We start from the raw sequence: 26,213 nt of genomic DNA on the forward strand, positions 1-26,213 counted from the left end.
CACCCACCCTCTCTTTCGCAAGGGTAAAGTGTTAGTAACCTAAAGCAATTGACCGGCCAACATTGGATCTGAACTAAACCTTGTTAGTTAGCTTTTCCACAAAGGCGAAACATTAATCTTAGATTTACCTTCCATGTTGCTTGAAAATCCTTCGAATTGTGTATTTTCGTCAAACAACTTTGTTCTAGGGTTTGGAACTATGAGGATTTGGTTGGAAAGTCGTGCAAGAGCTCCGACAAGTTAATGGCGAATATCGTCGATTCTATTTTTAATACGGTGATGATTATATACTCCTCAAGTGTTATGGCGGATTTCTTTATATTAGACACGATATTTGAACTAAACCTTCTTAGTTAGCTTTTCCACAAAGTCGAAGCATTAATATTAGATTAACCTTCCACATTGTTTGAAAATCATTTGAGATGCGTATTTTCGTCATGCAACTTTGTTATAGGGTTTGGAAATATGAGGATCTGGTTGGAAAGTCGTGCAAGAGCTCCAACAAGTTTATGGCAAATATCTCCGTTTCAATTTTTAATATGGGGCTGATTATATACTCCTCAAGTGTTATGGCGGATTTCTTTATATTAGACACAATATATGAAATAAACCTTCTCATTAGCTTTTCCACAAGCATTAACATTAGATTCACCTTCCATATTGCTTGAGAATCATTCAAGATGCGTATTTTCGTCAACCAACTTTGTTCTAGGGTTTGGAACTATGGGGATCTAATTGGAGAGTCGTGCAAGAGCTTCAACGCGTTTATGGCGAACATCAACATTTCACAATTTGATATGGTGTTGATTATGTACTCCGCATACGTAATTTTAAAACATAGGCTAGATTTAATGCATAATTTTAAAGAGAGACAAAGCATCGTCAGAGGAGGGATATGATAGTTGCAGTATCAATGTCAGTAAGGAAAGTATCACAAAGAAATGATTGCTAGAGGTAATGCAGTGAGGAAGGCACAAGATTCTTTTATTTGCACTTGTATTGGTGATGGTAAGATATTCTCTTACTTGCAATTGTATTGTTGATTCTTACAATAAGAAGTATATATACTTCTTTTTTTCTGCTTCTTACAAAGAGAACTTGGACTTTGTTAGATGTTGCATGTTAGCACTTGACAATATATTTGGCTCAATAATTCCACTTGTTTAGTTCATGTTGCACTTTAAACTAACAAAGAAATAAACAAATGTTGTGATTATAGATGCATTACATATATAGAGAAAATAACTACTATAACTAATATGGAAGAAATCAATAGGATTGAATGTAAAATTCTTGACATGCTTATGCAATTGTGTTGCATGATGTTCCTATATGTCCCCTCAACATAATGGTTCTACTATCAATATTACTTGCATATTAGACATGAGATCTTTGAATTGTTGTGTTGCTAGAGGTTGTGAGAATGTCAACCACATGAGAGACATGGAAAGTTTCAACTTGGACTTGTTCCCAAATAAAATATGAAAAACATAAATTTAGCATAAATAATTAGCTCTTAATTAATTTGAGGAGCCAACATAAGTTTGGTTGCAATGTCAAAATTTAATTTAATCAAGAAAAAAAAAATTAGTAACTTTTTTTAATATATATTTTGTGTAACTTATAAGAAGTAACTTGATTATAATAATTATGATGATAGATGAAATAGAATATTGAATAATGATTTTGTTTATTTATTGCAAAACACACAAATTAACTCAAACAAATAGTTTAATAATAATTTGATTTGATGCACATTATTGAAGTATATGGTTCGCTATAAATAGAATTTGCCTTAACATAATCATTTTAGTTATTGATTAAACGAAATTTATACGAATCTCACTAAATTAATGATAGTATAATATTATATTATTTTTAAAATAGTGAGACCCACGTAAATTTCACTAAGGGAAATAAATGGGCCTGCGGTAATTTGATGTTGGGCCAAATGGGCTTGGATTATGAATGAATTTCATAATCCAAGATGAATGTTTGAGCAATGTCAGAAATCTGCAGAAATATTTAAAGGAAAAAAAATGCCTTTTTTATGTGTATTGTGTCATTTTCACAAGTCAGAAACTTGGTCTCTTCAATTTCTCTTCTCCGCCATTACCAGTTACTGCCAAGGTTCAACTCTTCGTTTCTCTATTATCCATTTTCTCTGCTCCAAATTCATTTTTTTTCTTAATTTTTGTTTCACTGCTTAACGAAATTTAGGGCTTGTTAATTTTTACTCATTAATTTATGCATGTTGAATTTTTTGAGTGCATTACCTTAGATAGTGATGAATCTAATATGTTTTGGTTCATGAATGTCAATCCACCCATTTATTATTTTTTTCGTGATTTTTCTGTGATTATTATTATTATTATTATTATTATTTGCTTAATTTTTAATCTTCAAGTTGTTTATTTTGAAATGGATTAGGGTTTTTCCTGTTATTTGATTTGAACTTTGTTTTGGTTTTGAGTTTGAATTTCGTGTTTTAGCTTGTTTAGAGAAACTTGAAGAGTGTGTGTGTGTGTGTGTGTGGGTATGTTTTTACCTTTTGATGATGATGTGAAGTAGATTGTAAAATGGTTTAAGTTTGTTGGATTAGAGATTTTTAGTGGGATAAAATAAGAGTTTAAGACTTGGAGGTGGCGGTTTTTGTTGTTCGATTGAAGCATTTTTCTAATGTGCATTTGGTTTGGGGTTGCTTTGTACAATTGAGTTTGGTGGTTTATGTGCTGCCTGAAAAAAAGAGAGTGAATTGTGCAGGAGTGGAACTGGAAAATTTAGGGTTTGTTATGTGTTTATTTTAATTTGCTAATAAGAAAATTTGAGACTTTTGAAGTGAGTCATTGCGGTGGTGCTAGCTAGAGATGATGCTTTTTGGAAATAATGAAAACAGCTCTTTTGACGTTATCATTGTTCTCTTCAAAAGATTTTTCCCCCCTTGTTAACATGTACAGTACACTAACACAAATTTTATGAAGTGAAAATAGAGAATGTTTTCATAAACTAAACGGACCCCCAAAGTTAATTTAGTTGTTTCGTTGTTGTTTCTTTCTATTGCATCAAGAAAAAACTAAACGGACCCTTATTATCACTTTTTTGTATAAATTTTGCTTGGTTCGGGTCTAGCAATATCACACACATACAACAGATGCGGTAGCTTACAATTTTTGTCACTGGCTTCTATTATTGATTGTACTATTATTTTGGATGGATTCAACTGTCCAACCTATCTACTGATGCAATGATTTTATGCTTGAAATTTTGTTTATAATATCAAAAGTTTTTCATTGCTGTAAATTTGAATTGACCAGTGCAGGACTGATGTAAATTTGAAGGCTGTATATCTTTTGGGAGACTGGTGAAGGTGGGGCATTGGAAGGTATGTTCAATCTTTGCATTTAATTTGGTTAAGTTGATCTCAGAGCAGTTAAATTAAATTTATAAATTTTGGCAGTTCACTTGGCTACATCCCTCAATCTACTGTTTTGAGATTTGGATTTTTGATGGACTGCAACAAAGAAGAGGCCTTAAGGGCCAAGGCCATTGCTGAAAAGAAGATGGAAAGCAGGGATTTCGTGGCGGCTCGAAAGTTTGCTCTTAAGGCTCAGAAGCTGTATCCTGTTTTGGAAAACATAGCTCAAATGCTTGTTATTTGTGATGTGCACTGCTCTGCTGAGCAGAAAGTGATTGATGATGAGACTGATTGGTATGGAATTCTTCAGCTAGAACACACAGCTGGTGATACAATGATTAAGAAGCAGTACCGAAAGTTTGCTCTTCAACTTCATCCTGATAAAAACAAGTTTGCTGGTGCAGAAGCTGCATTTAAGCTGATTGGGGAAGCTCAAAGAGTGCTTTTAGACAGAGAAAAACGAACTAGATATGACATGAAGCTTAAAGCGAAAAAAACTGCTATGCCACATCATAATCCACAGAAGGTTCCTACGAATTTCAATTCTGCAATGAAAAACAATGCCAGGCCCAATTTTACAAACTCGAACACCCAGCAGCAGCAGCAGCAGCAGCAGCAAAATAAGCAGCCCGCGCAGCAGCAAAATGGTGGGCGCAGTACTTTTTGGACTGCTTGTCCGTTTTGTTCTGTGAAGTATCAATACTACAGAGAAGTATTAAATAAACCTCTTCGCTGTCAACACTGCCATAAGCCATTTGTTGCATATATTGTGGATATACAAGGTACATCACGGACAACTAACTCAAGTCAGCAAGCTTCCAAGGAGAATGTTGGATCTCAAGGCAACTCGCATGCTGAGAAATCCAATACAAACCCTTTCAAGAATAAAGTCCCGGTTGGTGTCTCTAGAAAGTCAAATGTGAAGAGAAACTGGAATCAAGTGAATGAATCCAGTCAAAGCTCTGATTCTACAAGCAGCAGTGATTCTAGTGATTCTGAAGTTGAAAGAATGGGTGGGTATGGTTTTCCTGGTGTAAGAAATCATTCAACTGAGCAGCAACCAAGATCTGTGCGACAGAAGCACAAGGTTTCCTACGGTGATAATATGAGCAACAATGACAATGACTTATCAAAAAAGGGTCATGAGAATAGATCAGCTTGTGGTGATGGTCAAAGTCATGGCGAGAAAACTAAAACTAAAGATCAGAATGGTTTAACAGCCGATCCAAGAGATGAACATGAAAAGGTAAAACAGAAACAGGATTTTCATTTTAAAGAGAGCTCACTGGATAGAAATGAGGAAAAAAAGAGGGCTAGTGGAAAAGAAGCTGTGGGAGGGTCGAAGCATATGGACGAAACTTCAGAGAATTCTTCTCCAAATTCAATGTGCAATACAACAACTCTTCCTAATGCTTATGCCTATTTCAATGCAGAGTTCAGTGATTTTGACAAGAACAAAAAAAAAGAATGTTTTGCACCTGGGCAGATTTGGGCTATCTATGATGCAAAAGATGGCATGCCTAGATTATACGCTTTGATCAGAAAAGTTTTCTCTCCTGGATTTAAGTTGCAGGCAACATGGCTTGAATCACATCCAGATGACAAAGATGAAATCAAGTGGGTAGGTGAGGATTTGCCGGTTGCTTGTGGGAAATTTAAACTTGGTGCCACTGATATCTTTGAAGATCATCAGCTGTTTTCTCATCTGGTTCAATGCGAAAGGATTGGCCGCAATACTTTTCATGTGTATCCTAGAAAGGGAGAAACGTGGGCTCTTCTTAAAAATTGGGATATTAAATGGTACATGGATGCGGAATCTCATAAGCAGTATGAATATGAGTTTGTTGAAATCCTATCAGATTATGCCAATGGTGAGGGTGTACATGTTGCGTACTTGGGTAAATTGAAAGGTTTTGTAAGCCTCTTCTTTCGAATTATGAGAGAAGATAATCAGATGTTTCAAATTCCATCCCTGGAGTTATTTAGATTCTCTCACATGGTTCCATCTTTCAAAATGACTGGTCAGGAAGGAGTTGGTGTTCATTTAGGATATTTAGAACTTGATCCTGCATCTTTACCAATGGATCTTGAAGAGATTGCTGATCCTCAAAATTTGGATGTCAAGATTGGGCATGGTTCATGTGGCAGTGATAATGCAGGATCTTCAAAAATATCAAAACCCTTGATGACCCCTGACAAAGTTATATCCACTCCCAAGTTTAATGTTGAAACAAGCAACATGACTGAGATAAAGGATTCTTTTGATGATATCGATGACTGCCATGCTTGTCCAGCTTCAACCCCAGAAGCTTTTGAAATTCCAGATGCTCAGTTCTTCAATTTTGAAACTGGGAGGTCCCTTGATAAGTTCCAGATTGGTCAAATATGGGCATTTTACAGTGACGAGGATGAAATGCCAAAATACTATGGTCAGATTAAAGAAATTGAGACTAGCCCTGATCTTAAATTGCATGTTTATTGGCTCGCTTGCTGTTGGCTACCAGAGAATACTATTAAATGGGAAGATGAAGATATGCTTATTTCATGTGGCAGATTTAATGTCATTAAAACAAATGATTTTCTCTCTACTTACAGTAACCTGTCTTGTATTTCACATCAAGTACAAGCTGATGCTATTGGTAGGAATTATGCCATCTATCCGAAAAAAGGCGAAGTATGGGCTCTTTATAGGAATTGGTCAAACAAAATCAAGTGTTCTGACCTGAAAAATTGGGAGTATGACATAGTGGAAGTTCTTGGAGAAGCTGATTTGTTTATAGAGACTTTAGTTTTAGAGAAGGTTAGTGGTTTTAGTTCTGTCTTCAGAGGCAAATCAAATGAAGGTTCTTCCGTCAACCTGAGAATATCCAGAAAAGAATTGCTGAGGTTCTCTCACCAAATTCCAGCTTTCAAACTGACAGAACAGCATGACGGCAATCTGAGAGGATTCTGGGAGCTTGATCCAGGAGCAGTACCACCTTCATTCCTATGGCCTTAGATGAAGCTTGGCAAGGAAGTAGCCTTGGGTGACTGATATCATTGAAATTTGGTAATCTGATAGTTTTTTTATTTATTTTTTTAGAAACTTGGCTTTTTGTAATTATAAGAAAACCATAGTGTCCGCTAATGACAGCACGGTGCAAAATTTTGGTGTTGTTCCGGCTACCTCTTGAAGGAAACATGTTGTGCCGGTTCTTGGTTGCATTCGTGGTTTTGGTTCTAGTTCATTTGAATCCCAGTTGCACTGTGGATATTTTAGTATTGGACTATAGATTAAGAAAAGAAGTTTATCTATTCTGTTATTTTCTATGGATATCTTTTTTTCTTTTTTGCATGTATATATGACCTTAGACAGGGACGGAGTTTGGGGGAGGGGGATATTTGCATCCTCTCGTGTCTTTTATCCAGGGACGGAGTTTTATCTCATGTTATTCATTCAGCACCGGTTTCAACCATTCATCCATTTTCTGTTCCTCATCTGTTTGAGTTTTGGATACATCCCTGGACCTTAGACTTGAGTAGCCATGACGAAGAAAATCTCTTTTCACTTGGTTCATGCATCTTTGTCAACGTGATTGTGTGTTGAAATCCTATAGTAGCCATTCTTAAGAATATCATTCTCTCTTTCAGTCTAACGAGTATATTCAGAAATAGCTGGATTCATGTGCTTCAGCCAGTCCCATTTTTATGAAACTCAACAACACATTCAGAATAACAACGACAAGAATAACAGCACATTCAGAATAACAATAACAAAAAAAGACTCGGTGGTATTAATTTTTTATTTTTTTTATAAGAATACTCATTATAATACTATAATACATGAGTTTTATATGATTTAACTGACGAATTTAATTGAAAAAAAATAAAATAGTTTAAAGACATGTTTTAAAAAAAAAATTAGTTTATAGATCTATTTAAAAATTCTCAAATAGTTAACTCATGTTCGCTTCTCTCTAGTGCCAATTTGAATGAGCTAATTTGGCTTCTTCAAAAAGAAAATTCTCAAATAGTTTAAGTACCTACAAATTTGTATTTATTTTATTTTATTGATCAAGTAGTCTAGTGGCTAGAAAATACATCTTTAAAGTGGATAAGTAAGATAACCAAGGTTCGAACTCCGACTCCTTACTTATATAATGCAATGTCTTGTCAATTGAGTTAAACTCAGATGACAGGACCTACAGATTAATTAAATCTAAAAAAAATAATAGAAATTGAAACATCATGAAAAAGGTAAATTAAAATTTTATTTGGATAGATTGGATTTTTCAAATTTAAGATCAACAAAACCTTCTATCTAAATAACCCCAAAAAAATGCATCATATGCGTCTCATATAATAAGAGTTTACTGATTTATTGTTTGTATAAGGTATCTATACATTACGTTACGAAACATTAACATCAAGGGCATTTGGTCTAGTGGTATGATTCTCGCTTTGGGTGCGAGAGGTCCGGAGTTCGATTCTCCGAATGCCCCATTTTTATTTTATTTTTTGCAATAAACAATTGTTTGCTCTAAATTTATCCAAATAGAGTGAAATGAGAAAGTAAAAAAATCAAAATAAATTTGAAAATAGCAACGTTAATATTTCACTCTTATCTGAAAACAGTACTTCTACTATATAAGAAAAGAAGGTACATATGAAATTCCTAATTTGTCCCTTTTTCATTTTTTGACACATAATCAATTCAGGGTTATTTTGTGTCTTTATTAAAAAAAGTTAGTAGAAAAATGCTAAAAAATTTCTTAGTACGAATCGAACCCTTAACCTTTTAGTTACACTTCTTATTAAATTTACCACTAAGCCATATGAATTAATTTGTTATATTTTTGGAACCAACATATAATCAACATAGTTAAGTTAAAAGAAGAAAGGGGAAGTGTTTATTTATTTTTTCTTTTTTATAATAAGAGAGTAAAATTCATTACAAATAAAAGGAGAGATTCAATGAAATTCTTTATTTCAACGTCATAAGTGCATTATACCAAATAAGACAACAAATGTATGGTTTATTTTTTTTACAATATAGAGGTACATGATGTTGTTTCCATTTATTTATGATATTTTATTTGAGTCCAACCCTTTCTTTAGTGTAATTTTATCATTTATTGTTTATGTTTCGTTATTTTAGATTCACTCAACTTGATTTATGGACTTCAATCCAATATTTAATTAAGTTAATTTTCAATTTGTAGTTCAACTCAATAAATTTAATTAATTTAATACAAGAATATGGTGGGAAAAAACTGAAAAACTCCCGTAAAAAAATGGTGAGACAAAAACAATAAAAATTGTCAGTTACCTCAAGAGGATTATTCTCTACAGTTGCGCGTGAATGATACATTTAGTTTTTAAAAAACAGTAAAAATTAAATACAAAGTTGAAAATAGTTGAAAAATAAATGACATTTTTTAGAAGTTTTTTTTTTTTTTAAAGATTTTTTGTTTTTGATATAAGGACTAATATTTTTTTTAACAAACCAAAATGAGATATATTAACATAGAAAACCTCTCCAACACAAGATGTACCGAGGTAGACTACAAAAGTTTACAAAGAGTCAGAGAAACAAAACCATAAACAAATCACACAAGAAAGATATAATAAGAAAGATATGACTTTCGTTCTTATGAGATTTTTCTATGCGGAAGAAAATTATTGGAGAAAAAAAGACTAAAATATTATGTTGCCTATTTTTTTTTAATAATTTTATGGGTTATATTCAAATTAATACGGGAACCTAATTTTTATGGATATATCTACGGGTCTTATATTTTTACTCATATATTAGTAAAGTTGTTTATTTTTTTTTATAATTTTACGAGTTATAGTCATATATTAATATGGGGACATAATCTTTCGTGTGAATCCTACGAGACCTATGTTTTTCTTTTTTTTTTAGACTAACAACAAACAATATTCATTTATTCAAGTAAGTAGAGTACGTGTGAATCTGCACTGAATCTGAATCGGAGCAAATCTGCAAATCTTAACAAAACAAACATTGTACTACAACGGAATTAAACCGGACACCGTGCCAAGACGCGAACTCAAGACAAAAAACCTCTGCACTAAGACGGGATTAAAACAACATCAGACAAGAACAACAAAAGAAAACTCAAATGAAACATAAGAATGTGTGAAAAATTACTTATTTAAATAAAAAAAATATATAAAACAATAAAAAAGGGTGATTTTAGATCAAAATTGATCCAAAATCACCCCTCTTTAAAAGATGAACAAGAATAAAAAGCAAAAAGTAGGGTTTACTATGTTGTTGTTGTGGGGCGGCTATGAAAAAGCAAAAAGTGGCATATGTTTTTCCTCTTATTAATAAGATTTCATGTTCTTTAATAATTTATGTAGGACTATATATTTATTCTCATCAATTAATAAGATAACCTTTTTTTTTTATTTGTACGAGACTTATAATTTTAATCATATATCATATATTAATAAAGTTGTTTATTTTTTTTTTTATAATTTTACGGGTTATACTAGATCAAATATTAATACAAGGACCTAATTATTTTGTTCATTTTTACGAGCCATATATATTTTTTATTAATATATTAATAAGGTTGCTCATTCTTGACATATATTTATACTCATGCATTAACAGAAGGATATAATCTTTTGTGTGATTTCTGCGGTGCCTGTGTATTTTTTTTTAACAAACTAAAATGAATTTTATTATTAATAATGAGTCCTGATTGGCACAAGGTGTGCCAAACAAAACAACAACAGTTTATATCATACACGTACGCAGGGCCTATGTTTTTACTCTTATTAATAAAATTTACAGTTTTTAACTATTTTTTGTGAACTTATATTTATACTCATATATTAATATACGATAACTTGATCTTCTGTGTGGTTTATGCGGGACCTATGTTTTTTACTCATATTAATACGATTAATACGTTTGTCCATTCTTTTATAACATATACGGAACCTATAAAATACTCATATATTAATATGGAAACTTTTTTTTTTGTGATTTCTACGGAGCTTATACTTTTATTTATATATTAATTAAGTTGCCTATTTTGTTTTACAATTTTACGGGTTATACTCATATTTAATACGGTGACCTAATTATTTTGATGATTTTTGTGAGACCTATATTTTCACTAACATATTAACGAGGTTACCTATTTTTTAATAATTTTAAAAGGATATATTTATACTCATATATTTAATACAAGGAACTAATTTTTTGGTGGTTTTTACAAGGTCTATGTTTTTACTAATATATTAATAAGGTAACCTATTTTTCCATAATTTCTACATTATCATTTATATTCAAATATTAATACGGAGACATAATGTTTTTTTTGATAGTTTTACCATTGTTCTTTTTCTATTTTTTTACCAAATATTATTATATCTTTCTATTTTTTTAATCTTTTAATCTACTTCCCAATAAATTACTATTTTATGTTATCAAGTGAAGTTTTCAATTTTTTACTATTTTTTTTAGTCCTATATTTATAATTATATATTAATACGAGATCCTAATCTTTTGTGTGATTTCTGGGGACCTATGTGTTTTTTTTTGGTACATGTGGACCTATGTGTTTTACTCATATTAATAAGTTTGCCCATTCTTTTATAACATCTGCGGGACCTATATTTAAACTCATATATTAATATGAAAACTTTTTTGTTTGTGTGGTTTCTACGGGACTTGTACTTTTAATTATATATTAATTAAGTTGTTTGAAACAAAAATAAAATAAAAATTAAGTTGTCTATTTTTTTTTACAATTTTTCTGGTTATACTCATATTTAATACGATGACCTAATTATTTTGATGACTGTTTCGAGACCTATCCTATATTTTCACTAACATTTTAATATGATTGCCTATTTTTTAACAATTTTTACGGGACTATATTTATACTTATATATTAATACATGGACATAAGTTTTTTTTTGTGATTTTTCAACACCTATGTTTTTACTAATATATTAATAAGGTAGCATATTTTTTTTCTTCATAATTTCTACATTATCTATATTTATATTCCTAAATTAATACGGAGACCTAAAGTTTTTTTGTGATGTTTTTACCATTGTTCTTTTTCTATTTTTTTTACCAAATATTATATCATTTCATCTTACCAAGTGAGGAGCGGCAACGCCGCGACTCCCGTGCGGACGCACGGGTGTCCTGCTAGTTAAAAAGGAAAATAAATAAAAAGAGAAACTTAATATATATATATATATTAACCAACTTCTCCTGCACAAAAATAAGCCTTTCTCACAATTCTACAAAACAATAATTTCTGAAATCATTTTAATTTTTTATTTTGCATGGCAGTGTCACATTCACATTTTAAAGTTTCAATTCAATGGGAAAGAACAAAAAAGTTGAACAAAACAAATTAATAACTGTGGAATACAATGTTTCAATGCATTGTAACGCTTGTGAAAGAACTGTTGCAAAAGTCATCAATAAGTGTAAAGGTTTTTGTTTCATATCTTCACTCTTTTGATCATGTTTTTTAATTTGACCCTATAATGTAACAATTATAAGATATAGGATAGTATAATTGTGTAACTATGTTTTTTTGTTGTTAATTAGGAATGGAAACGTTCATTACTGACATGAACAGACACGTGGTGATTGTAACGGGTCGGATTGATTCGAATAAATTATTGAAGAAACTAAAAAAGAAAACAGGAAAAAAAGTGGAGATTTTGTCCATCAAAGATGATGAGGAGACAAACGATGAATCTAATGATATGCTTGTTATAATGCCACCATTTTTGTATGAAAATGGTTGTTGCATAAAAACCGAAGATTTGATGATGTTCAACGATGAAAATCCAAATGCATGTGCAATAATGTAGATAGTAGAATATTTTTATTCAATATACTAGTGTTTCTGGATAGATTATTATACTCATCTGTCCCAAAATATAAGGAAAAATTTGTCAAAGAAAGTTAATGTATTTAGTTAAAAATTTAGATTAAATTCATCAACTTTGTTCGACCATTTTCCCTATATTTTGGGATAGAGAGAGTATGTATGTATTATTTCAAGCTTTTGCTTGTAATTAATGTTGATAAGAATAAGATATTGATTTGATCTAGTTTAATTAATGTATAATAATATATGGTTCATTGACTTGCCTATGTGTGTCCTTTTTCTCATATTGATTTGTTTATTTGTATTTTTTGTTTGTTGTTTCTTTTGGTTAGTATTGATTGAAGGATTAAAACACTTGTTATTATGATGCATGTTATTGCTTGTCCCCTTCATATGCTTAATTAACGTGTATAACTATAAACTAAGTTTTATGCGTGTGCCTTCTACTAATCTGAAATGGTGCATTAGATTATCACCAAACAAAGTGCGCCACTGATATGGGCAGGTCTCCTTATAATGTGGTACATATATTGTTGTTTATATTATTTGTGCAATAAAGTTTAAGGTGAGGGAATGTTCTGCAAAACTTGTAAAGTTATCATTAAGAGAAAATATAATATGCACCGACAACGTAAAATTTTACACCGTCAACCAATTGAAAGAGAATAGCAAGAGAATAGTGCAAGACAAAATAACCTTCTTAGTTTGACTCTGTCATGATTCATGAACTAACTTCCTTGGCCAGTTAGTTGTGATCGGTTCTTAGTGTAAAATAACTTTACATTGGCAGTGCATATCGTTTAATATTTTTTTTTCTGTTTAGAATTAGAGATGCAGTTGAAAATTTGGTTTAGATAACAACAAAAAGGAGGCTTATCTTTTGTTTTGCACCCACAGAAAAAAGTTAGACTATTTGATAACCTGCATTATCTAATTAAATAATTTACACCATTAATTCTTCACATTACACAAAATGAATTAATAATGATTTTGTTTCATGTATATTGAGGGGAATGACAAATTTAACCCCTTTGTATTTTTCTTATGACATGACCTCTAATGCCTCTCTTGTCTGCCCAAGTATGTTAAACACTGTTGCTGCTATGTGAGAGGGTGTAAGACCAGCCATAGACAATTGGTCAGCAGGTGATCCATGGTCAATATAACGGTCGGGAAGAACCACCGGCCTCCACTGCATAGTTTTCACGCAAATCAAAGCATGAGTGTTTAATAGACAACTAGCAAATATTTTAAGTTTAGATTGATAAAAACTTGTCTGGTTTCTTACCTTCAAATTTCCATCTAAAAGGCCATCAAGTGCCATGAACTGAGCAACATGAGAGCCAAATCCTCCAATGGATCCTTCTTCTACGGTGATCAGAACATCGTGTGATTTTGCCAGGCTGCGAATCAAGGATCGATCCAATGGCTTGCAGAAACGTGCATCGGCAACGGTTAAGCGCAAGCCATGACGTTCCACTAAGGAAGCTGCAGCCAAACAGTTCTGAACGGCTGTTCCGTAGCCCAAGAGGGCAACTCTTTCCCCTTCAATAAGTATCCTACCTTTACCAACCTGTTAAAATACCAAACAATACACATCAAGTCATTTGTAATAGGATATGATTTGTCCGTACAAAATTATGACTTTATAAGTTTAGGCCCTACGGAAATTTTATTCAACCTTTAGTCTTTATTTTTAAAAGAGTGGTTAGTCCTAGTATTTGGTTCCTGTTAAAAGCAAAATAAGGACTAAAGTTGAACAAAATTTATGTTGGGACTAAACTTGCAAATTTATGAATTTTACAGGGATGAAAAACATATTTAACCAGTTGTAATATTTTGCCTAAAGATTTAGGTGACGATAAATATGTATGAAAGTGGGGATATAGTCCAAATTTTACCTCAAGAGGAATGCCTTTGTACTCAGTTGGCAGTTCAACACCAATGCCATTTCCCCTCGGGTATCGGAAACAACTAGGTCGATCGTCGATGGCTGCTGCGGTGGCAACCATGTGGCAAAGCTCAGCTTCATCTGAAGGAGCCATCACCACCATGTTGGGGAGGCATGCCATAAAGGCGACGTCAAAGGAACCAGAATGCGTAGGACCATCTGATCCAACTAATCCAGCTCTGTCCATTGCAAATCTTACAGGCAGCTTCTGCAAATCAACATCATGTACCACCTGTGGTATAGACATAGGTTCATACTTTCAGCACTGGTTTCCATTTTCAAAGTTCATGTTTTGGCATTGATATCGATTTTCAAAGTTAATGGTATAGTACTATTCCTTAATCATGTCCTGAACACTAAAACTCTATAACTCATACTGCATATATTTTTCAAATGTGGGGGGAGAAGTTCTTATTTTTCTTTTTTAAATTAAAGAAGCTATAAAATGTTTCTAAAAATTAACTGTGATGTTATATGATCAAATGTCTTTCTTTTTTTCTTTTGACAAAATCACCTGTCATGTTATTCTTTCCATTTTTTAAAAATCTCATAAAAAGGTAGCCCTCCAAAATCCTTAATCTAAACATACCCTAAAAGTCTAGAACTCATACTGCATAAATTTTTCATATGTTGGAAGTGAAGTTCTTATTCTACCTGATCATAGCCCCTCTGCAAGAATGATGAATAAATTGCACAGAAAGGCTTAAGGCCTTCACAAGCCAGACCTGCAGCAAACGTAACGGCATGCTGTTCTGCTATCCCCACGTCAAAGCATCTTGTTGGGAATCGGCGATGGAAGAGATTCATGCCAGTTCCACCTCCCATCGCAGCATGGATTGCGATAATATCTTTGTCAGCTTTGGCTTCTGCAATCAAAGCCTCCGCAAAGATTGTTGTGTAAGACTGTGTGGGAGCCGTGACTTTGAATTGTTTTCCAGTTGGTGGATCAAACTTGGTAACGCCTGCAAAATCAAATCAACTCACATATCTGTGAGGAATATACAAAGTCAAAGCATATAGGCCACTAAACAAATAAATCTTAATTTGAGATTTTCGAATAAGCTTCTGAGCTTCTCCGGGCATAGTGATAAATAGTAGTTTTTCAAAATTCAAATTGAGATCTCCACATTAAATATCTGAAACTAACATGTGCTATATTTATTTCATGAGACTTTTTTTATTGGTAGGAATCAAACTCGGTACTACAGGATTTGCCACAGACACTGATGGGTTTTTTCTTTCATGATTTGTGAATATGAAACTCGAGAGATAAATAAGGTCCATTACCGTGGTACTTGTCAGCTGCTTTCTCCGCGTATGGATATCCACGGCCCTTTTCAGTGATAACATGGATCAATACAGGACCAGTACTATTAGTACTTTTGACTTCTTTGAGAATGGCAACTAGATCATCAATGTTATGACCATCAACAGGACCAATATAGTAGAGCCCAAGTTCTTCAAAAAGTGTCGATCCAGAACCACTGATCATACCACGAGCATACTCATCAACTTTCGCAGCCAATTCATGCATAGGACCTCCAATTCGTTTAGTCACTCCCTATAAAAACATCATTTTGTCAAGAAGAAGCTTCAAGTAGTGGCTGCATTTGAGATAACTCATCAGGTGTAATATTACTCACCTTGGCAACCTCTCGCAATTCTCTAAGAGGTTTATTTGATTGTAACCTACTGAGTGCACTACTCAAAGCTCCTACAGGTGGTATAGGTCCATCAAGAGTAGCAGTTGGTAACGAAACCTGTTTGTTGTCATTTAAAATAACAATCATGTCGGAATCAAGATATCCAGCATTGTTCATGGCTTCATAAGCTTGACCTGCTGTCATAGCACCATCACCAATAACTGCAACTACATCATTCTTTCTTCCCTTTAGATCTCTCCCAACCGCCATTCCTAATTGTTCAATACACTTGCCAAAGTTAAACCCAAATAAAAATATCACATCATTGAATTTGAAAGGACCCATCTAACAATTGCATTATTCATTCATGTAAACATATATGCTACCTTAAAAATCGTTGTCTTGAACTACGAAACATTGACACTGACACAAACCTGACATTGACATGTTGACACCGGTAATAATTTGAAAAATAGAGGTAATTGAATGTAATCACATGTATCAGTATCATGTCAGTGTCAGAGACAGGCTTTCAAACTAAAGTGTCAGTGCTACATATAGGATTTAAGAGACAAATATAAGACAAAAGAATTACCAAGTCCAGCTGAAATAGTTGTTGAGCTATGACCAGTACCAAAACAATCATATTCACTCTCAGAACGTTTTGTAAATCCAGATAATCCATTAGTCTGTCTCATGGTATGCATCTTATCCCTTCTACCAGTAAGTATTTTATGAGGGTAAGACTACAAAATTCAAAACACAAGATTTAAATTAAGAAGAACAAGTATCAAATAAAGTTTCAATTTTTATCTTGAACAAACATAGATAGATTAACACAAACCTGATGACCAACATCCCACAAAATCCTATCTTGAGGTGAATTAAAGACATAGTGAAGAGCAATAGTAAGTTCAACAACACCAAGACTTGAACCTAAATGACCCCCAGTTCTTGAAACACTGAAAATAACATCAGAACGTAGTTCATCCGCAAGTTGTTTCAGCTCCTTGGTAGAGAGATTTTTCATATGAATTGGATAGTTAATGGTGTCAAGTAATGGAGTTGGAGGTCTTTGAGAATAATACTCACCCATTTCAGAAAGTGAAGCATAAACTCTGGTTCTAGTTCTAGTTCTAGTACACTTTTTGTTGTTGAGTTTGTGTTGGGAGTGAGAGAGTAAATGAAGACCCCATTGAGATTGAGAGTGAGAAGATAGAAGAAGTGTTCTTCTAGGAGAATTATCAGAAGGTGTTACAAAAGCAGGACATGGAAATGCACAGAGATCCATAGGAAGAGTGTGTAATGAATGAATGAATGAATGTATGGAACAAGAACAAAGGAGTGAATTAAGGAATATGTAATGTAACAACAACTTTTGTTTGTGTTTGTGATAGTTGTTTTTGGTGGAATTGAACTGGATTAATATATTATATAGGAGTAGTAACTATATAATAAAAATAAATAAATAAATAAATAAATTAATAAAAAGGAGACGTGGGAGATTGAGAAGGAAGTGGAGAATTGAAATGATGGGATGGGATTCGGACAAGCAATAGCAATAGCAAATTGGTAGCAAATGTGTATTGATTGATTGCTTCACTATTTCTGTTCTGGAATGGAGGTGGTCATTCATCATTCATTCAATTGGCCCACGTCATCAGATATCTCAACTGGATAGATTTTTAGATAAATTTAAAAATAATATTCAACTCTGTTCACTTTATATCTCACTTGGGTTTGGTCTGACTTGGGTTGGGTTGATTTTGTGATGAAAGTTTGCGACTTTAGAGTGTACTTTTTTGTGTTGAATCGGTCTATAAAATATAAAAAAATTATTACGGTTGAATTTTTCTTGTTAATGAACGGTGAAATTGATGTTTCAGATTAGTAAGTTTTTAGGTTGAATACCATTGATAGGAATGAGGACTTAACCGATCAAATAGGATTTGTGATAAATCCATTTTATTGTTTATTGGATAGTAGTATTTTCTTTCATATTTACATATTTGGCTGATACAGTCGTTTACTCAGTGGTGGTTAACAACACATAAATGCAGAGGTGACACGATGTTGATCAAAGTCTTTTTGTATGGTCACAAATTTATTTTTAGATAGTTAATTTCATCGTAAAAGTGTCTTTTATTATTCAATTTAATTCATAAAATGAATAACAAAAAGTGTCACTAAAAATATATTTACAATTTCAATATATTTAAAGAATTCTACAACTACAATGTCTCACACATTTAAAAACCAAAATGAAGATTTGTTTTCTAACTTCTTGCAACTATTATACTAGCATTTTTTTGTGCATAAATAAATTCACTTGAAAAATCATGTTCTTTCTTAAATGAAAGCAACTTTTTGTGTTTCTTTATGATAATATTTTTACAAGGGTTGCAATCCCAAACCAATGAAAAAGCACTGGGTTTGGTTTAGTGGTGAGGGATTTAGGTAGTATGCTATAGGTTCCGGGTTCTAATAACAGTTAATTGTAAACAAAAATCCTAAACCAATGAATGGGAAAATGATGGGAATTATAATGCTTCATCACGTTCCGGGTTCTTATTAAGATTTTGAATACTTAATCATAGCTCATGTTAGCATGGACCCTTGACATTATGGGTTCACATGAACTTTTGGATTTATTAGTCATAGGAATGGAACCAAGAATTCATTTTGGGGGACCCATTTTATATGGGTTAAATTGTACCCAAAAAATAATAAGTTTAAAAAAAATTGACCCATTTTACAAATTCCGCAAGTCTCAATTCAACTGTCAAATGAATATTTGTGTTGTCACAAATTCAAATATAGAATACTGCATTGCAGCGCACGTAAATATCAAAACATCGACCCTGGCAAATTATCTACACTTGAGAATCTACTATGGAATAATAGGTGAAAGCAAAATATTGGGGCTCTTCATGCTCGAAAGATATAAGATAGCTAAAAAAAAGAAGTTTTCAACTAGGAAAAAAACAGTATTCAGAAAACAGACAAAAAGGCCTAGACATAAAGGCAGTATCTATTAAAATGGCAACACACCAACTCAAACTATTATCTACCGGAATTGTTTTTGACTGACTGAAATAAACCTCAACAGATTTTGCATAGCTACATCAGTGTCTTTCAAAAGGTCGATGTTTATCTCCAGTATGTCATAGGAAAGACCAAATTGAGCACAAGGGTACCTCATATGCTTGCTGGAAAATCAGCGTGGACTGCATAAAGATAAAGAAATAATCAACCACTGATTAACTAATAATTTCAATACAATATAGAGATCGTGGTGAAAATGCAAATCTCTAAGTATACAGAGATCCTGGTGAAACATGCAAATTGTGCTCAATATAATAATAGCAATTCAAACATCAACTTTACTATGAAGTCACTTGTGTAGAAAACCTACTGTCAATCTAGATGGGATACTAATAGTAGGACTTAATAGTAGACTGCTTAAGAATTAGAACAGAGTATACAGCCTTAGAAATAGAAAACATTAGCCATTTCAAAAAAACAATCTTGAAACTCAAACACTCAATCAAACCAGGCAGGGCCATATCCACCATTTAAAAAAATTCGGGGCTAAAATCAAAATGCATTTGAATTCAAATTGAAGACTTCTGATACATTTTACTTTCTATTCTTACAAGAGCATAAACCAGACTTCTGATACAAAATTACGGTTGGTATTCCAGAATTCTAACTGCTTCAAATTCCTTAACAGGAATGTTAATGATCATATTTGAATTGACAGCAATTTGGTACAATAACAAAACAATTAAAAATGATCTGAAAATTCATACCTGTAAGACCGCGAACGAGACCTTGAAGGACTGCGATCATTGCCCCTGGGGCTCGGAGATCTGCTAGGTGCCTGATCCTTCTTATCATGTGGACTGCGACCATTCTCCTTGGCACGAGGGGATCTCCTGTCGTCCTTGGCCCGAGGGGACCTCCTGTCGTCCTTGGCACGAGAGGGGCTTCTGTCATCCTTGGCACGAGGGGACCTGTCGTCCTTGGCACGAGGAGGGCTTCTGTCATCCTTGGCACCACCAGGAGAGACAGACCTAGAATAAGATCTTGATCGCTTTGGAGAATAATCATCATCTCTACCCCTGCCATCCCTATATCAACATGTGTTAGCTACACATCTTAGTCATACAATCAAGGTAATCAAAAGGATAAATGAACAGAAGTATATAGCAGCACTCCAATCACAACCATCTCATAAATCAATCAATATCTGAATATATGCAACTAAGACAGACTACACAGGTAAGGTCATGAGTTCGACTCCCCCACTGACATAGCACACTAACATTTACTGTTTAAAGAAAAGCTACTTACACAAATAATTGGCACGCAATCACTCAAACCCTTTTTTTGTTTCTTATGAGAACTAATACTTACACTTCCTCTTTAGAATCTAATTAGCCAAAATGTGACCTTTACCTGTACCTTTCCAAAGTTTCTGGACAAATACATGACACTTTGAGCCAAACAATGACAGTTATGAATGATGCACTGCAAGATCAGCATCTGGCAACTTCATAGCTCTCTTTGTCCCAACTTTTTAAAATGACAATTATCTTTCTTGTACATCATATCTCTACTCGTAAATACTTTGGCATCCATTCTTTGAGCATGATTTTCTTTGGCCAACTATAAGCTTTATATTCTTTCTAAACTGGATAGTATATGCAAAACAATATATCAAACTAAATAAAATCTTCTTTACAGAAAAATGGTATAAGGGAATCAAAAGAAGTACTCATTTGAACCATTCTTCTGCAACAAACCAAATTTCACAAAGTGGGTAAAATTCGCACAACTGGCAGAATAAGGCATGTTTGGAATGGATATTTCTTATGGAGGGACTTTGATAGATACGTAAGCAAGTACCACATCACTTTAAGCCTCTTTACTCGTTAATCTTTATTAACCAATCTTTAAACTCTTCCATTCACATTATTATCTGCATAAAGAAGACCATAAGCTGATATCATTCAATTCACTTAAATAAATTATAGGAGTCTTGTCAAGGTCATAGGATTGGAAGGCACTCTAATTGTAAGAAGTAAACCTGCTACTTATATTCTTGCCAAGCAAGGAAACAGTACATCTATCACAAATGTGATAGGAAAAAAACAAACAGCAATTCCTTTCACCACCTGTAGCCCTTCTGAGCAACTTTGATCATAATGATTTCCAGCCAAGTAGCAAACAACCTTATCAACTAAGGACTCTTAACATGTCATATGGACTCTGAACATGTCATATTACAGCTAAATTAAAATCACTTCCAGCTAATGAAATGCAATTATTTCCTAAAACTCAATTATAAACAATGTTTCAAATGTAGCTGGTTGCACCACCATAATAATTGTAAATTAGGCTTTATATCAAACATGATGTTATGTAATAAATAAATATGAAGATATGCTAGCAAAATATAGCAATACGCAGAAGGAAAAAATAAAGCAGTAGTGATGAGTAAAACCCAAACCTTGAATCATCCCTGGCAGGTGAGCGAGACCTAGAGTAGGCTGCAAACAATGCAGATATAATAACATAAATAAATGGACGGGATTCTGAAAGAATGCCTAAACCAATTCAAAATTAGATTTTGAAGCTGAGTTGAATAGGTAAACTGACATCGATAACGGCGTCGTGGGGATCTTGACCGAGCTCTCCTTCTACTACCACCTCCATTTCGACCACTGTTGATAAATTAAAAAACAGTCAATAAGCATTAAAAGATTCCATAATTGCCAAATTGAAAAATAACTACCACATCAAACTATAATCACACCTTCCATGAGAAGTAACACGCATTTCTTGAGGTGTTTTCCTGTTTTCCTCAGCAAACACAATTCTTATTTCACGTCCACCAATGATAGTGTGGTTAAGTTGTTGCTTTGCCTCAGCTGCATCTTCACCATGTCGGTATTTCACAAATCCAAAACCACGAGGCTCACTACAAAAGCAATTCAACAAAATTCCACAGTGAAATCAAACCAATCACAATTTAAAAAACAATATATTACTAAGGTACGAGTAAATAACAAGCATCTAGCCACAATACTGACAGGGACTCACTTCGATATTACGCGGTGCCTAAGTCCCACATCGAATAGTATGGGATGTTTTGTTAAGTATTTAAGTGGTTGATTCTTTTCCTTTAATAGCTAGTTTTCAATAGATGGTTCCCGCGAACCACTTAAATACTCCACCGAACATATCCCATACTACCCGATGTGGGACTTGACAAGGCCTTATAAAATTCACACAACTTCATAATATCTTACTGAAAGCATTAATATCAAAAAACTTTGTATGTATCATACATACCCAGTGTAATAATTTCTAGGAAGGTAAACATCCTTCACAGGACCATAGCGCTCAAACGGTCCCCTAAGATCTTCAGGTCTGCATGATACAAATTGAAAAACATCAGATTAGTTTACTCAAATCCTTTTCCATTCAAAATTTAATCGAACAAAAAAAGTAACATAAACCAATCCATAAACTAGGGTTATAGTACTATCAGTCAAACAAAATAGCATTATCATTCAAATGTTTTCAAGTCATGTAAAATACATAAATTAGGGTTATAGTATTGAATATTGAACACATTCGGATAAAGAAAGAGATATAAACCTAGCATCAAGGGGGAGATTACGAACGAGCAATCCAGAAGGAAGAGGAGAACGACGATCTCTGTGAGACCTGGTGTCAGGATAGCGATCATCGTCGTAACGCTTACGACCGCGAGGTGGTGGAGTTCGGCTACGCCGGCGAGGACTGTAACTTCTGCTACGGCTTCGGTATCTTCCCATTGGGAGAAAGAAACCTTGGTTCTGTTCTGGTTAGAGAAACACCAAAAACCCTAATAACCCGAATAACAAAATTCAGATAGGAATGCAAATAGTAGAGAGGGCAATTAATATATAGTGTGGTTATTTATATGCGTGACTTTTTATTTTTTATTTTTTATTTTTATTTTTTGGTTAGCATAATTGGATTGCACAAAGATTTGATGATGACTAATTTCAGAAACTTGGGCACACTAAATTGATTCAACTGAATTTTTGTAGAGAAAAAAGAATATGTACTAACGGTATAAAATAATTTTACACTGTCAACTGATATCAATTATATTTTTCGCCACATTACCTCACTAAACTTTACTTTCTTAATATGATGTGAAAGAATATTTCATTCTTATTGGTTATTAGTGTAACATTAATTTACACTACGGTGCGTAGTCTTTAAACTCTTTTTTATACTAGCAGAAAACATTGAAGTTCATAATTATTTATTTCAGGAATGTAACCTAAATAATATGATTTTTTTTTTTTAGCAAAAATAATATGATATTTTGGTATTGAAACATGTTGAGTTCTTTTCTTTTCCCGCGTTATTTATCTTGGAGCTTAGTTTTTTTTTTTCTTTCTTTTCCCGCGTTATCTTATGTACCAAAAAAATATTCATAATCCTTAAAAAATACGATAACAAATCAAGTAAGTAATTCACTGTGGTAGTTAATAATTAAGTTTCTTTTAATATCACATTATTTAGAAAATTCTATGTTTTTGAAAAGATTTTGACCCGACTTGACTTACTCTTGACTAAATTCTAAATCACTAAACGTCATTTTCTTGAATATCAAAGGATTAAAATCACGCGTAAAAAAAATGATTAAAATCAATTCAAAATATCAATAAATGTTGTGTGAAATGTGATATTCTCTGCATGGATATATGTTTATATTTTTATTAACTTTTTTATTGAAGTCTAATTTATCGGATATCAAATATATGTAAAAGCTTATATATGAAAGGGTAAATAGGGTTTTACCCCCCTGCAAAATAAGTCAATTTTGCATTACCCCCTGCAAAAAAAAAACTTGGGATTACCCCCCTGCAATATGAAGATTCTCTCTTTTTACCCCCTGCTTGACAACTTGGCATATAATCTTTATTTTTTATGAGGTGGCATGCATATGTGGCATTTATTTCATTTTTATTTTTTTAATTTGCACATGTCATTTTTATTATTAAATAAATTGGTGACAAAAATTTTAAAAATTCCACTTAATTAGTTTTTTAAAAAATAAAAAATATTGTGTCAAAAAAAATTATTAAAAATAAAATAGGTTAATTCAAAAAGATATGTTAATCCATTGTTTCTAACAAAAAAAAAACTCACAATCTTTTCCTGTAACATAACACAAATCTTTCTCCTTCTCATTCTTCTTCTCAAAACCCAAAATTATTTTTTCTCTAACACAAACTTAGAATTCCAGAATCCTTTTTCTCTAAAATAAAACCTAGAAATCCGCCGAATCACTCCGCCGAATTCGTCGAAACAAATGATTGATGAAGAACAAAGGCGGGAACTAGGAACCGGATTTCCTATAAAGGCAGAAACTGGGTTTTTGAATTTATGGGTTAGGGATTGAATTGATGGGATGAAGAATTGGGAAGAAGAATTATGTTTTTGGGTTAGGAAGAAATTGAGTTGTTGCAAAGGGATGAAGAATAGAAGAACAAAAGAAATTTATGATTATGTTTCTGGGTTTACCGAGATTGATTTTTGGAAGAAAAAAAATTGGGTTTTTTTTGGATTGTTGTTCTTGGTGGTGTTGATGATTTTGTTGATGTTGTTGTTCTTGGTGGTGTTTATGTTGTTGTTCTTGTTGAATGATGAAAGTTATTGTGGTAGGGATGAAGGGGAAATTAGAAAAGAATTTATTATTATTTTTTTAATTTTTAGTTTATTTAATAATAAAAATGACATGTGCAAATTAAAAAAAATGAAAAAAAAAAATAAATGCCACATATGCATGCCACCTCATAAAAAATAAAGATTCTATGTCAAGTTGTCAAGCAGGGGGTAAAAAGAGAGAATCTTAATATTGCAGGGGGTAATCCCAAGTTTTTTTTTTTGCAGGGGGGTAATGCAAAATTGGCTTATTTTGCAGGGGGCAAAACCCTATTTACCCTATATGAAAAAGGTGGTTTAACAAAAATAATATGTAGTAGAGAAAAGAAAAGTGTAACTCCAAAGGAGGCATGGTAAGTGGTAAAAAATAGGTTTTAAGTTCGAGAGATCACATGTTCAAGCCCCACTAGTGTCTTTGAAAGAAGGTAAATGTCTTCATTGAGCACCTTTGTAAGTGCTCGTTGAGCACTAAAGTCTTCATTACCTTTGATTGAGGCATCATCCCCTCACCCCAAAATATTTCTTATAAAAAAAGTGAAAGTATAATGAATTTCGGTGAAATCGAATTATTGATAATATATATTTTTTTTTTTGAAGGGAAAAAGATTTATTGAGAAAAATTAATCAGGAGGTACAAAATCTTTATCTTTTTGGATAAAGGGCCATATACAAGTTGGGACACAATTGATCCACTCACTATTGGGCTCTATTTCAGCCCATTTAGCCATCTCATGAGCAACCCGGTTGGCACTTCTAGGTACCCATCTGATATCAGCATTAGGGTTTTCTTCCAGAAAATTGATGCTGCGCTGAACGATCCACCCCCAATCTTTTCTTATCCTCATTCGACCTTTGATAGCTTTCACGATGGTTTGAGAGTCCGTCTCCAAGACAACTTGATGATTATTGAATTTCGCAACCCATTCCATTGCATCATTCAGAGCTAGAGCTTCTCCTAGAACCGCCTCACCAGAGCCTTTGTGCATTCGAGTTGCAGATCCAACTGCGCTCCCATCCTCCCGTCTCAAGACCAAACATGAGAGCCAACGGCCATCACTGCTTAGGTGAGCATCCACGTTGGCCTTCAAGCAGCCCCTAAGCGGGGGACTCCAGCTAGTGTTGTTCCTACAACTCTTGTGCGAAGGTTTTTGGATCGGGGTTCGCTGTTCTTCGAAGGATTTGAATTCATGAAGTCTTTTGAGGGCATTGGCGCTTGTCTCTTGTGGAGGTAAGTCTTTGTTCTGAAAAACCAGTAAATTTCTAGTATTCCATATCTCATAGATGATAGCAACAATTTTTTCCATGCACTCTTTGTCTGTGTTTATAATCATGTAGTTGAACCAGTCATAGAACTCATAAATTATTGATAATATATTTCGTATAAAACACATAGAAGGAAATGTTTTCCTAATAGGTAATAACTAATTAACTATAATATTGGGAGTGAATTCTCTCCGACTTTTTCTTTTCATGTTTTTTAAGTGAAAAATTCCCTACATTTAGGCTCATTTTCTCTCATTTTTAATTTCAAAATATCTCATTTATTTTTTCGCCAAATTAAGGCTAAGATTGTACTACACTCTCAT

The 26,213-nt window shown here is 33.2% G+C and overlaps 4 protein-coding genes and 1 non-coding gene across 6 annotated transcripts; 3 read left to right on the plus strand and 2 right to left on the minus strand.

Annotated features, from left to right (window-relative positions):
- Positions 1-1,822: 1,822 nt before the first annotated feature.
- LOC123921666 lies at positions 1,823-6,724 on the plus strand. Of its 2 annotated transcripts, none has more exons than XM_045974305.1 (3): positions 1,823-2,130; positions 3,320-3,382; positions 3,458-6,724. In XM_045974305.1, the coding sequence occupies exon 3, from the start codon at positions 3,507-3,509 to the stop codon at positions 6,411-6,413; it is 2,907 nt and encodes a 968-aa protein (XP_045830261.1). In that variant the 5' UTR covers positions 1,823-2,130; positions 3,320-3,382; positions 3,458-3,506; the 3' UTR covers positions 6,414-6,724. The 2 variants fall into 2 exon arrangements, with proteins under 2 accessions (XP_045830261.1, XP_045830260.1); XM_045974304.1 differs by having other exon boundaries at positions 1,945-2,130; positions 3,315-3,382.
- A 1,100-nt stretch (positions 6,725-7,824) lies between these two features.
- On the plus strand, positions 7,825-7,896 carry TRNAP-UGG. The gene has a single exon. It is a non-coding gene; the product is annotated as a tRNA-Pro (tRNA).
- A 3,879-nt stretch (positions 7,897-11,775) lies between these two features.
- On the plus strand, positions 11,776-12,277 carry LOC123922675 (heavy metal-associated isoprenylated plant protein 19). The gene is made up of 2 exons (XM_045975372.1): positions 11,776-11,890; positions 12,009-12,277. Exons 1-2 carry the CDS (start codon positions 11,776-11,778, stop codon positions 12,275-12,277), a joined length of 384 nt encoding a protein of 127 aa, XP_045831328.1.
- Positions 12,278-13,201: 924 nt separating this feature from the next.
- Positions 13,202-17,490, minus strand: LOC123920673 (probable 1-deoxy-D-xylulose-5-phosphate synthase, chloroplastic). Its single transcript, XM_045972964.1, has 8 exons — positions 16,736-17,490; positions 16,487-16,637; positions 15,892-16,163; positions 15,536-15,809; positions 14,903-15,210; positions 14,199-14,480; positions 13,586-13,870; positions 13,202-13,489 (listed from the first exon to the last, which is right to left on the minus strand). The coding sequence occupies exons 1-8, from the start codon at positions 17,180-17,182 to the stop codon at positions 13,340-13,342; spliced, it is 2,169 nt and encodes a 722-aa protein (XP_045828920.1). The 5' UTR covers positions 17,183-17,490; the 3' UTR covers positions 13,202-13,339.
- Positions 17,491-18,822: 1,332 nt separating this feature from the next.
- Positions 18,823-22,836, minus strand: LOC123921437 (serine/arginine-rich SC35-like splicing factor SCL28). Its single transcript, XM_045973979.1, has 7 exons — positions 22,561-22,836; positions 22,252-22,329; positions 21,713-21,877; positions 21,556-21,620; positions 21,407-21,446; positions 19,704-20,024; positions 18,823-19,118 (listed from the first exon to the last, which is right to left on the minus strand). Exons 1-7 carry the CDS (start codon positions 22,737-22,739, stop codon positions 19,109-19,111), a joined length of 858 nt encoding a protein of 285 aa, XP_045829935.1. The 5' UTR covers positions 22,740-22,836; the 3' UTR covers positions 18,823-19,108.
- Positions 22,837-26,213: the final 3,377 nt, after the last annotated feature.

The sequence above is a fragment of the Trifolium pratense genome, linkage group LG4 (assembly GCF_020283565.1).
Source record: "Trifolium pratense cultivar HEN17-A07 linkage group LG4, ARS_RC_1.1, whole genome shotgun sequence".
Classification (NCBI taxonomy): Eukaryota; Viridiplantae; Streptophyta; class Magnoliopsida; order Fabales; family Fabaceae; genus Trifolium; species Trifolium pratense.

Excerpts from the sequence above, each read along its gene's own strand:
- LOC123921437 (XM_045973979.1), bottom strand. The coding sequence starts at position 22,739 with ATGGGAAGATACCGAAGCCGTAGCAGAAGTTACAGTCCTCGCCGGCGT. Across the intron at positions 22,330-22,560 it reads AATCTCCCCCTTGATGCTAG|ACCTGAAGATCTTAGGGGAC; the intron begins GTTTATATCTCT and ends TGTATCATGCAG. Across the intron at positions 21,447-21,555 it reads CCCACGACGCCGTTATCGAT|CCTACTCTAGGTCTCGCTCA; the intron begins GTCAGTTTACCT and ends CATTGTTTGCAG.
- LOC123920673 (XM_045972964.1), bottom strand. The coding sequence starts at position 17,182 with ATGGATCTCTGTGCATTTCCATGTCCTGCTTTTGTAACACCTTCTGAT. Across the intron at positions 16,638-16,735 it reads TGTGGGATGTTGGTCATCAG|TCTTACCCTCATAAAATACT; the intron begins GTTTGTGTTAAT and ends TGAATTTTGTAG. Across the intron at positions 15,810-15,891 it reads AATTGCGAGAGGTTGCCAAG|GGAGTGACTAAACGAATTGG; the intron begins GTGAGTAATATT and ends ATGTTTTTATAG.
- LOC123922675 (XM_045975372.1), top strand. The coding sequence starts at position 11,776 with ATGGGAAAGAACAAAAAAGTTGAACAAAACAAATTAATAACTGTGGAA. Across the intron at positions 11,891-12,008 it reads AGTCATCAATAAGTGTAAAG|GAATGGAAACGTTCATTACT; the intron begins GTTTTTGTTTCA and ends GTTGTTAATTAG.
- LOC123921666 (XM_045974305.1), top strand. The coding sequence starts at position 3,507 with ATGGACTGCAACAAAGAAGAGGCCTTAAGGGCCAAGGCCATTGCTGAA.